Source organism: Pocillopora verrucosa, chromosome 8 (genome assembly GCF_036669915.1).
Source record: "Pocillopora verrucosa isolate sample1 chromosome 8, ASM3666991v2, whole genome shotgun sequence".
NCBI lineage: Eukaryota > Metazoa > Cnidaria > Anthozoa > Scleractinia > Pocilloporidae > Pocillopora > Pocillopora verrucosa.
The window spans coordinates 15128547-15141133 of record NC_089319.1 but is presented as its reverse complement, the minus strand read 5'-3'; the positions used below and the strand labels follow the sequence as shown (position 1 = coordinate 15141133).

At 36.9% G+C, this 12587-nt stretch overlaps 2 protein-coding genes across 2 annotated transcripts; both read right to left on the bottom strand.

Moving 5' to 3' along the window:
- Positions 1-127: 127 nt before the first annotated feature.
- LOC131785063 (ADP-dependent glucokinase) lies at positions 128-4708 on the bottom strand. The gene is made up of 2 exons (XM_059101911.2): positions 4244-4708; positions 128-2645 (listed from the first exon to the last, which is right to left on the bottom strand). Exons 1-2 carry the CDS (start codon positions 4567-4569, stop codon positions 1556-1558), a joined length of 1416 nt encoding a protein of 471 aa, XP_058957894.2. The 5' UTR covers positions 4570-4708; the 3' UTR covers positions 128-1555.
- Positions 4709-4827: 119 nt separating this feature from the next.
- On the bottom strand, positions 4828-7391 carry LOC131785054 (ADP-dependent glucokinase-like). The gene is made up of 2 exons (XM_059101901.2): positions 6924-7391; positions 4828-6370 (listed from the first exon to the last, which is right to left on the bottom strand). Exons 1-2 carry the CDS (start codon positions 7244-7246, stop codon positions 5281-5283), a joined length of 1413 nt encoding a protein of 470 aa, XP_058957884.2. The 5' UTR covers positions 7247-7391; the 3' UTR covers positions 4828-5280.
- Between the last annotated feature and the right edge of the window lie 5196 nt (positions 7392-12587).

Sequence of the window (12587 nt, the reverse complement as noted above, 5' to 3'; positions counted from 1 at the left end):
TACAAATTGTAGCACTGGTGTACTTTACAAGTCAGGCTAGACGAAGAAAATTAATGCATGACTAGACACTCCAGTGGGTTAGGGTGGATCTAAACTCAGCTAAAGCAACACCACTAAAGACTGAGACGGCTGTCACTAAAGCAACATTTTTAATATTTGCCTCTTAAGCAAGTCATGACACAAAGTTTGTTTAGGTCATAAGCCACTAAACTTTTGTTGTTGGCATCTAAATAAAGGGCGATAGGCTTAACACTCAAACTAGACCTATGGTTACTCAAGATCTTCGCCATTTCCAAACTTTTCTTGAAATGTTGAAATATCCATATAGCTACAAAGTTTTTTTCACACTCTAAATTTACAGTGTATGTTTTAATTTCATAGGACCTCATAATTGTTTTAAAAAAGCTATTTGTCTGAATAAAAATGATTCATTATATACCAAACTAACAGATAGTATAGAAAGCATGCTCTGATTGGCTACTCATGTTCCAAATATCCTTTGCTATTTACCTCCCAGTACTGGCAAACAGGATTTGTGTCAAAAAGTAGTGTAACCATTGCAGGAATAAATGAGTTAAAATCATATTTTTGTGCTATATTAAGACCAGTGGTGGATATTTGCAATACACCTTGCCTCTTCACTGCTTAGTAAATATCCACCACTAGCCACCTCCTCGTCAATGAATAGCTGTTGAATATCTCGTTATTCAGTATTATTTAAAATATTGATGTGATGGGGTGAGCTCTTAATTTACTTTTGTGTCTTACACTTGCATTGAAACGTTCTAATTGCTATCCAACAATACTTTTTAATGATGGGGTTCACCATGAAAAATAAATAAATAAATTAATTAATGGGCCATATGGCCAGAGATGAATGTGGATTTCACTCCTGTTAGTTAACCTTAGAAAAAACCACCCTTGCATTCCATATATCTTTGGTCTGATCAGATAAAAAAGTTACACTCATCACACTTATTGCTGATCAACCCATTTCAGAAATATGCCATTTTTGAACAGCAAAACAACTTACTCATTCATTATGCAAGACTTGAGTTCATTACTTTATCTATTCAGCGATTTGATCTCAACAGAATTTGAATATCACCATTCATTTCAAACAAATTAGAACATTCATTAAGCATATGGTGAAAATATTTCTTCTCTCTTCTAGTGATAAGAGGGCTGTTGATTGACATCCCAACAAATGACTATGAAGGAGAGATTACTATTATCTGAGCATTTGCCTCAGAATTTTATGGTTGCTAATATGTACATGTTATGACTGCATGTCAAGGTGCTTTCAAGTTCATATCTGTGTTTTACAATTATGCCCAATGAATTAAAGAAAGGGTTTCATGAACTGCCTTCACGAGTGCCTACTGTTAGTAGAGGAGATGGATTTTTAATTTAAGTTCTCTACAACAAAAATTGCACATGAAATCCACAGGCAGCAGTAATTAAGGCCTTATGAGTGGTGGTACAGTTCCAATAACTGAGTTCAACTGAAAACCCTGTTAAAAATTAAAAATTTATAACACAAATTGTCCCTGGTCTAAATCTGTAGTACCAGGCCACCAGCAGTAATATGGTCTCCGCCACCTCCTGTCTGCAATACTTGGGTACAAACTAACACTGGAGCAACACATATTTCATAATCATCTTCATCCCAACAAGAAACAGGCAAATTGGCATTGAATTCAACTTTTGGACTGCCTGGAACTATACTTTTAGAAAATGACTCATCCATAAACAATTTAGATTTGTCAGGATCAATTTCTTCTGAGCCACACACATGACGTGTTGCTGTCAAAGAGGCCTTTGCCGCAGCTGCCTTGGTGTGTTTCCAGTTTGATCCTTTCCTGGTTAGAATTGCTTGAAATGCCAATGTGTGGACATGAAGTCTTGTCAGTGGTCTCTTCCTTCTTTTTCCATAATCCTTTTTTGAGGTCTTGTACACATCTCTCATGAGATCCAGTACTTTTGCAACCCTTGGTTTCTGACTTGAAACAACTGTTATGTTTCCATAGAGCAGCTTGCTCCACAAGTTAGGCAGTTCCTGTTCATTCATACCCATACTACTTGAATAAGGAACAACATACTGCAAAAGTTCATCAAAGAACGTTTCTTGATGGAATGGGGCCATCTCAAAGTGAATTGGAACTTTCAATGTGTCAAGAAAAGACGATAGTTTTTTCAATATTTCACCACTGTCCCCAGGGTTAAAGCCGGGAAAATTATCTAACATATGGAGTCCTGATACAACCATAACTGCTGGTGAAAAGTCTTTTACTTTCTCCTGAAATTTTTCCATTGACTTCAGATATGGATTGTGTTCATCGCTGTGTAAAACTAGTCTGTTGGCTCTTTGGGACTCATACTTTCCCCAAGGAAAATGTGCAGGATATTCCAACAACAAATGGACATCATCAACCTCTACAATGTTCCCCACTGCTGTTAAATTCTCTGGCAATATCTCCAGTAATTCTGAACTTGAATCAGCAGCTGAAAGAACATGACATCCTTCAAAGGCAAGGCGTTTACCAATTTGTAATCCACTGCCACCAATTAGTTTACGAGTTCCTTCAATTTCCTGGGATTTGAGGACTAACTTCCGAAAGAGATCTTTGTCGGTCATGTAGCGGCTAAAAAAAAAAAAAAGGCATTGTACATTGTTTCTCAAATGCAGACCTTTTCTAAAGAACATTAATTAATGTTCAAATAATAATATGAACATAGAGGGTCGATAGTGGATTTTCATATTCCAATATTTTGAGTGAGTTCCGTTCTTCCCATTAAACAAAATTTTTGAAAAATACCACCTCAAAACAAACATCTCGATAACCTATGTATCTCTGTCACTCCGTAAAATGTTAAAAAAAATTGTTTCAGTTTGATTGTAGGGTTGATCAAAACTCACTGAAAAAATCTACTGCCCTTAGAGTTTGAAACAAGGTTGTAAGTTCTAGACAAACTGACCAGTCTAAGCACTTAAAGCGTCACACATCAAGATCTTCATAGCTAGGTCCAAACTATTTAACATTGAGTGTATCATAGACTTAAGACTTAGGTTCAGCATTACTTACAAGGTAATATTACTTAATATACCCTGATTAGAGGATATTGACCCTCAGATTATCACAGATTATCCCAACTTAGAAAAATGAAGCAACAAGGTGAATTTTCACTCCTTCAAGATGGAATACTAATCCATCCAAGGTAAATCCAAGGATTTCATCTGGCTCCCATGAGAGTTTCCTGATATTTATCAAATACACCCTTCAGGTGGCAGGTACATCCACTGATGATTCCTGCACCAGATAGACTTTTCAAAACATGAATAATTGGCCAAGAAACAAAGCTTTTAGGGCAACTTTGAAATTGGATTAGTATCCTCTGAAACTTCTCCATTGCTCTGTCATTTTGTTCAGACCATTCTCTCATAGGTTCACACATCCTATCTCTACCTTGTGGGAAAGTAGCCAAAACAAAACAACAAAAAGAGTCTTCATGTGTTCTCAGTATGATTGTTTTATCAAATTCCATTAGAAAGAGATACTGAGTATATCAATACTGGGGCTTGAGCTAAGATGTGTTAATTTCAAATTAAGAACAACATGAGAACAAGTGGCCCATTGAATCAACCAGTAATTAATAAAAGCTTTCTTTTTTTAATTTGAATTTCTTATTTTTTTTCTTCAAGTGGAGAAAGAGTTAAGCTAAGGTAAAGCCTGAGTGAAGGGTTAGTCCAGGGACTTAAAGCAGTAAGGTGGTTCAAAGTCCCAGTTGTTCATTAAACAGCTCTATCCTGGAAATTTGCTTGTACTCCACCCTAACTCAGGCCCAAAGTTTTAAGGTATAGAGCTGCAACAGCGTCAGTTTTTTTCGAAACTGATTACTGGTTTACCTAATCATATGAACAGTTGGTAAAATTTCCGCACAGCCCCATCCTACATTATGCATTCAGTTCTTGAACAGAGAAAACAATGACAAAAACAATACATTTCCACTGGGAAAACAGATTTGTTTTACAATAGTATGGGGCTGTGCGGAAACTTTACCGAACAGTTTTGTAATACGCGGGTAATTTAATTCAAGGATTGACTACGCACCCCGCAGAAGTAAAGTAACCCTCTCCTAGAAAGATACCAGCGCAGTAAAATTGAAATCATCGACGATTCTGAGAGATCTCCATTAATCAGTGTACAGGACCTGAGCATAAAAGTTCAGATTCAATACTTACGATGATGCTGCGCTATGATTGAAGAAGAACGCAAATGTTTCCAAAAATTCTTTCTCAGTCCGCAAAATGTCGTGAGGTTTGGCTTGCTCGGGCGGTTCAAGGTTCAACGCTTCAAACAACTCCAGAGAATCTACAAAATAATCCACGTTAGCTTCAAAACTAGTTGCTACTTTAGGTTTTCCGTGCACTGGATTTTCTCTTTCCAAAGACTTCAGACCCTCCAAGACTGCAACAATACGACCATCATGGCTTGTTACGTGTCTGTAGTAAAAATATGCTGCCACGACAGCTGCAATGGCGATTATGGTAGCCAAAATATTTGCCATTTGGAGAATTTTTCAGTCCTACTTGAAATAACAAATAAGTTATATTCACTCTGCTTCACAGCCTTTTTTCACGTGTTCAAAGGAATTGTTCTTTCCTCTCAGAGTACTTTGAAAGGACAAAGAATCGAACAGCACAACTCCCAAGGGTAAAACCGCCGACAAGCAAGAACCGTGGTCACAAGTTATAAAAAAGTACTCGTATTTTATTGCATATTATTGACTTGTTTTGATGGTTATGAAATATATTTGAAAATTTACTTTTTTATTATTGCTATTACTATTATTATCATTATTATAACTGTTATTATTACTGTTTTTATCTTATCATATTTGTTGATTTTCCTCACCTGTTACTTGTTACTTATTTACTGGTCCTTAACTGGAGGCCTTTTACATTATGAAATCATATATTTCAATGTCTTACAACAACCAGAAGTCTTCACGTGCTTATTTTTTCCAAAAAAAAAAAGGGCTATTGATATTAAAAACTCAATGCAATTACAAAATTTAAATGGAATAAGAAATTAACTTCAGTAGTAATTTAAAATCATGAAAAAAGGCCCTGTTATGGTCAGCTTGGGAGCTAGTTTAATAACAAGTCACTTCTAAAGAAATTCTTCAATTTTATTTCCACATGTTGTTATCTCTCAATGAAACACTATTGTATGTAGTGTTGTCTGATCATCTCTAGTGTAGAAAGTTACACGTCATTCAAATTTGTAATGCCAGACCACCCCCAGTAATTTGGTCTCCGCCACCTCCTGTCTGCAATACTTGGGTACAAACTAACACAGGAGCAACACAGATTTCATAATCATCCTCATTCCAACAGGATACAGGTGAACTGGTATCAAATTCAACTCTGGGGCTGCCTGGAACTATACTCTTAGAAAATGAGTCATCCATGAGTAACTTTGATTTCTGAGGATCAATATCTTCTGAGCCACACACATGACGTGTTGCTGTCAAAGATGCTTTTGCCGAAGCTGCCTTGGTATTTTTCCACCTTGATCCCTTAGTGGTTAGAATTGCTTGAAATGCCAGTGTATGGATGTGTAGTCTTGTCAACTGTCTCTTCCTACTTTTTCCATAGTTCTCATTTGAAATCTTGTACACTTCTCTCATGAGATCCAGTACTTTTGCAACTCTCGGTTTCTGACTTGAAACAACTGTTATATTTCCATAGAGCAGCTTGCTCCACAAGTTAGGAAGTTCCTGTTCATTCATACCCATACTACTCGTGTAAGGAATTACATATTGCAAAAGTTCATCAAAGAATGTTTCTTGATGGAAGGGGGCCATTTCAAAATGGATGGGAACAGAAATAGTGTCCAAAAACAACTGAAGCCTCTTTAAAATTTGACTGCTATCACCTTTATTAAACCCTGGAAAGTTATCCAGCATATGCAGACCACCAACAACTAGAACCGAAGGAGAGAATTCCTTGAATGATTTTTCAAATTCCTGTAATGAACGTAAGTAAGGATTATTCTCATCACTGTGTACAACTAAACGGTTAGCTCTTTGTGAAGTATATTTTCCCCAATGTCTGAGAGCAGGATATTCCAAAAGCATGTGAATGTCATCAACTGGAACAATATTCCCAACAGGAGACATGCCCTTAGGTAGCATTTTTATAAATTCGTTAGATGTATCTCCGGCCATTAGTACATTACATCCCTCAAGAGCAAGACGTTTCCCAATGTGAAGACCAGTACCTCCTAGTGCTTTATAGTTACTCTCCAGTTCATTAGCTTTTTCACACATTCTTTGGAAAAGTTCTTTGTTTTCCATATAACGTCTGAAAAAGAATTAAAAATAATTGTCTTTCATTCAGGAAAGGGAAGATGTACCACACAGCATCTTTTGAAAATATTCTCCTGATAATCTTTTCCAAAACATTTTACACATACAGTTACAATAATTGTATATTAATTGTAACATTTCAGATTAGTTATTATTATGATACAAAAAGGAAAATTTATTTATAACAATATATAAATAAAATACATAAAATCAAATAAAGTATAGAAAGCTTTATGACAAGTGTCAAAAAAGGGAGAGGTTCATGTTTATTTCAAGGTTTGACAGACTGGAACGGTAATAAGGTCCGTCAAGGGTTTTCACTCATTTCTCCTAAACTGAACTGAAATTGTCGTTTGGTCCTTTTTTTTGCCTTGCTTTGAAAACAGAGCTTTTCATCCAAAACCAAGACATCAAGAGAAATAAGTGTCCGGGCGCGGTCTATGAGTAATGGTCCCAACTTGTGCCCTCTGATGAAATTAAATATTTACAATCTAACTGTATACAAAATGGAAAAAAACGCCAGGTATTATGAACATCAACAGACTTACGATGACGCTGCGCTATGATTAAAGAAGAAGGCAAATGTTTCCATAAACTCTCCCTCATTCCTCAAAATGTCGTGAGGTTTGGCTTTCTCTGGCGGTTCAAGATTCATCACTTCAAACAATTCCAAAGCATCCACGATATAATCTATGGTAGCTTCAAAGCCAACAGCAACTCTGGGCGTTCCTTCCAAAGGAGTTTCTTTTTCTGTAAGCTTAAGACCGTCCAAAACTGCTTCAATGCGTTTTTGTTCACTCGTATGTTTGTAGTACAAGTACGCTGCCACGCTGACCACAACGGTGATCAAGCCGCTCAAAATGCTTGCCATTTTCTGTTATGGACAAGTGTGATATTTATAATATTCACCACAGGGTGATTATGTCTCTGAGAGAATTCACTATTCACCTGTGCAGATATTTAAACGTGTACCCTTGCTTTAACGGCTGGGTACGTGGCCATGTTCACTTCATCCGCCATTGTTATTCTCTTGGTCGACAGAGTCTGAGCACGAGACTGGTTTCCCCATCGGGGGTCCCGTTGGGTCCCACTAGGACACGTTGAAGTCTCAGGCCAGTTTGGTTGGAGCATGTACATTTGCAGGTAAGGAATCGGCGATTTTAAAAGTTATAGGAAGCGTTGCTGGCAAAATTACTTCAATGAAATTCTTTCGGGGGATAATGAACTAAATTTTTTTTTTAAAGACGTGTAGTACTAGTGTTTAAAATAAGCTCTTCACCTACAGTGATTGATGGATTGATTTAATAAATTATTGTTGCTTAAAATTGACGATATCTCATGAGGCCTTATCATTTTACACCATTGTCAGTAGAGTAGTGTAATGCTAGAAGGCACCGTGACTTTTCTCAGAAAAATATCTTACATCACCTCTTTTCACTTCGAGAGCTTCTTTGCGTCGTAATTGAATTTGTTTTTGGTGGAAGTTTTCATGACTTGCTTCGAGGCAGTCGCGTCCAAAATCGACAAAATGATTCAACTTATGTAAACATATCGTCAAGTTTAACTGAGATAGAATTTTATCAGATAACTTCGGACGTCGCTCATGGTACGAGGCACTTGGAAAATAAATAGGTCTGTTCGTGCTCTTATGAGTAGGCAGTATTTCATTTTCTGAGAGAATTTTTGTAAGATTTTCTAATAAGCATCACTAAACGCGAGACTGACAGATGCGGATGACGATAGATGGAGGAGAGGATGGAAAAGTGATGGAAAAGTTCGAAAGAAAGAAACAAAAGACAAACTGAGCGAGGGAGAGGCAAGCGAAATGAAAAAGTTCAAAGAGAACACTGAAAACGAAAAATATTAAAACAAAGCAAAGCTAAATGGGACAGGAAAAAAGAAAAAAATGATGCATAACTACTAGAAAAGCAAGAATAACAATAAAAAGCAAAAAAATAAGGTTTGGAAGAATCGATAAGAATCGAGGAGACAAAACTGCTGTTGAAGTGATAGAAAACATGACAATTTTATAAGTGTACACGACTAGAAAACTGGTTACAGCACAGTACTTTGTTATTAATGCTAAATTTCCTTCATGCGTGGTCAGAAATTCCATCATTGCGACTTGGCATGTAGGAATGTAAAAGTAGGAAAAGGTCTGGTCGCGAAGATGGCTGATTTTGGAATGGCGAGTGATGTATCTGCAGATGGCAGTACATCAAGACAACAGAGACAAATATCTCATTTATCAAATGATTCTTCTTAAATAGCTATTGCATACGAAGTACAAGAGTGAAATCTTATTATATGAAAAAGATTGTCCTCAAAAAGATGATCAAAACTCATAGATATATGAAAAAACCCATATATTAGTAAGTGGTTTTAAAAGCATGACTTCTTTTCTGTAAATTTGAAAAGGTGTAATTTTCCGCACAATAAACTGAATGAAAATTAATAATGGTCTGATTTTTTTGTCAGTCAGTTCAAAATAATTTTCTACCTCTGCCTCTCTTCGTAAATTTCTTTGATTTGCCCCACATAAGTATACTAAACAGGGCCCGGTTGTTCAAAGTCCTATTAGCGCTAACTGTTAGAGGCCCAGGGTTAAATTTAATCAAAGTTTCTTTATTTCTTTGTTCAAAAGCCTTTTTCGAATTATTTTCTCAATTCTTTTTTAGGCATCCAATCATCAAATTGTGGACAAAAGCAATGGTATTTTAAAGCTTTTAAATCTAAAATCAGAAACAAATTAGCCTTGGGTTATCTTAACCTAGCTTTGAAAAACCGGTCATGCTATCGTCTCCAAACGGATTGTATCTGACTCCCATCTTCAACGCTTCTTCCTCTTCCGAGACACGTCACTCCTCAATAATTCTGTGCTGTTGTTCCTCTAAGATTGAGAACTGATCTTGAAGTTGCCAGAGTTATTCCTTATACAATATCGCAGTCTGAAAACGCATAGTTTATTCTTACTACGTCAGATAAACGTTTTACCACTTATTTTTCTCCACTCGCCGGTGATTGGTAATTACCCTTTTGTGCCAGTTCCTCAGGTGTATCGAGTAGGGGCGTGACCGAAAAAATAAACAGATTTAAATGTAGGCTTAATTAGGAAAGTTTTTCTCTCTAGGGAAGGGAGGCTGAGAAAAATTTGATGATTTTCCTGACTCCCCCATGCCTATCTTAATCAACGTCATGTTTATGAAATGTTTGCATAACATGTAAACGCCAACAATTGTGTTATACATCAGCTATTTTCTATTCCTGAAAGCCTCAAATAGGCCGCCAAGAAAATATCAACATGCTATTCATTAAAAGGGCAAACATGTTTTCATTGGCACGACTAGTGCACAAATGGCCGTTAGCAAAACCTCAACTCCTAAAGTCGTTTCATTTTCGCCGTAATCCCACTATCATCATCAGAAGAGACGTCTAAAACGAGCCCCAAGGTCCCCTCTTTCTTTCCTCAAAAGACTGCCCGCCATCAGCAAGTCTAAAATTTACACGTTTAAGTACTCAGTTAGCTCTTATATCATCTGACCTATAAACAAATGACAAAAATCTATGCAAATTGCAAACTGCTATCAAACTTGGCCGCAGGGTATAATATACTTAAGGTGCTAGAAAAACCTATACAACTCTTTCTTTGGATAAGCATTTCTTTCTCCCTGGGCATTAATACGATAGCAGACGGATTGGAAAGGCCAAAAGCTAAAGATACGCTTACTAAAGCAATTTGTCCGACTTGTAGGCGGAAATCTTTTGGTTGGGTTAATAAGGTTAAGTAGTATTGTGGGGTAATGATAGTGACTGAAACAGCATACCCCATAAATAACGGCTATGGTATGTTTCACCATGGAAATTATTGAGAGGAAAGCAATTCCACAGTGTGGATGTTCAAATTTCAATATGAGCCGTAATCTTTGAACGTTTTCCCAACTATCTAAAAATGTCAACAAAATTTGATAAAATGCACCATAACTTTTACTTCTCACTCGTAGTTAGTAAAAAGCACGCCATCAAGACTACCAATATATTGTATCAGTCAATACAGTGCTATACTGTGTCGATTATTTCAAAGCTTCTTAAGATCCATTTTACTGTTCAACTGACCTACTTTACGGTGGGTTTATCCAAAAGTAATTCTTAAATTGGCCAAGTCAGTGTATATCTGATATTGACCGTTTGGCTAAATAAGATTCGCGATAAACAAGTTTCCCTCTTGTTACGTAGTCATCGGCAAATCTAACTTTTCGTCTTCGCAATGAGCTATCTTCATCACAGCTGAAAAAAGGATATTCACTTCCATGGTCCGAAAACTTTTCTCTCTGTCGAATGCATTTTTCTAACATTTCCAAAGACGATTCTGATCTGCATCGTGCTCGCTCCAAAGTTTTCCTTTCCGTTAAAGTCATAAACTTTGGCTGCTTCATCGACTGTTGATGATTGTGCTGTGGTCGGTCTAGGCTTGAGGTACTGATGCACAATCGATCTTCCTGCAGTCGCTTGATGTTGTGAAAAATAAGGGTAAAAGCGTGGTCCATTTCTTTAACATAACCGTTTTGCCTTCTGGGCGAGTAATTATTTGACATGTTCCTAGATGGTTTGTAGTTTCTCATAACATCAGGACCATACAGTTGTATCAATATTGACCCAACTATGAACTTCGCAGTTTGATGTCGCAATATGCAATAATCGCAATGGCCTACGTCAGCACACAGTTAAGTTCGAAGAATCTGCATGTTCCAATTTCAACTTCTAATCCTCGTCAATAAAACGCTTAAAGTCTTGGAATCGAGGCGCATACCTTGTATATGAAGAATTTAACTCTCAGTACAGAAAAGCAATCTCTCGGTTTTTATTGGGATACAGCTCTTATAGCTTGTGGAATCCATATGAAAATATTAAGTAATTTTCTAGTTCAGTTATATCAGTAGGTTTGTTTGACTCCTTTTTGTCTTCAAATTAAAGCAAAACAATTAAAATCAATTATCATGCCGTCACGCCAAAGCACGATTCACTTCTCTAGCAACTATGCATAAACACAGGGTAATTCAGTATTATTATTAATAGTATTATCAGCGATTCGATCTGACGAAGGGCTGACGCTTGAAACGTCAGCTTTGAAACTCTTTACGGTGGCCAATTTACGTTATCCATCCAGTTGATAAAACCAAATTATCCTGTTATACTCTCCCACCGACGCAACAGCACAGTTTCTTTAGAGACTTACCCCTTTTATACATAAACACAACTCTGTTGTGCTAATAAAACAACCTTAGACTGTGCATTCATTTCTTATCTTCCGTATTCTTTAAAATTGTATTGTTGTAGGGCGAATAGGTAAATAGGGCACTTATTACATAACTCCGTTATATTTAGTCATATTCCGTGCGCTTTTTCAACCTGATCGTGATTGGAGTAAAAATAAAGCCAGAGTGATATTAATAAGAAGAAAGAGGTACCTCAAGCATTCCATCATTTCCCTTTTGTTGAGTCCAGTCTCTCCTTACACCCGCCCCTCCACACATCGATCATGTTTTAGGAGGCGCCCTTACGGCGACTGCTAATCATAAACTAGTAATTTTTTATGGCTCTATTTGTTAATTGTTAACAGTTTTTGGACGTTGCACAAATGAAAAGTGCCAATTTCATACGCAATCAAAGGAATTTTCATTTTAGTGTCGAGACTGATCAAGAATTGATTGCAAGGATTGGTCTAACAAACTTGCGTCACCCTTTCGATCATTCAGATGCAAAATTAGAAGTAGTAGAAGTTTAATCCATTGTCTTTTCCTGCGCTTTTGTTTTTCTTTGTTAATGCTTTGTTGTGATACTGATACTGCGGCATTGTTTACTAATTTCAAGGGCCTAAAGAAGGGGGAGTGGGGATGGGGGGCGGGAGATGGGCTAATCAGAGGTGGATCGCCTATTGAAAACTCATCGATTGGAGAAAAAATGCGAGTCATTCCTTTTCTTCTGGCTGTGGCTTGGCCGAAGGAATAATGCAATGGCATGTGAGTATCAAAAAATATATACATATGTGTGTGATGAGCATCTTCATTGTTTTAAGGTGCGTGCAACTAGCTGCACAGGTAAATGAAGGCCTCCGGTAAAAGAATCGTTGCTAAAAAAAGAAAAAGGAATCTGTTTGCTGGGAAAACTTGGATGTTCAGTTTAGAACAGAAAAAGTTTGACTTTTATCATCAAAA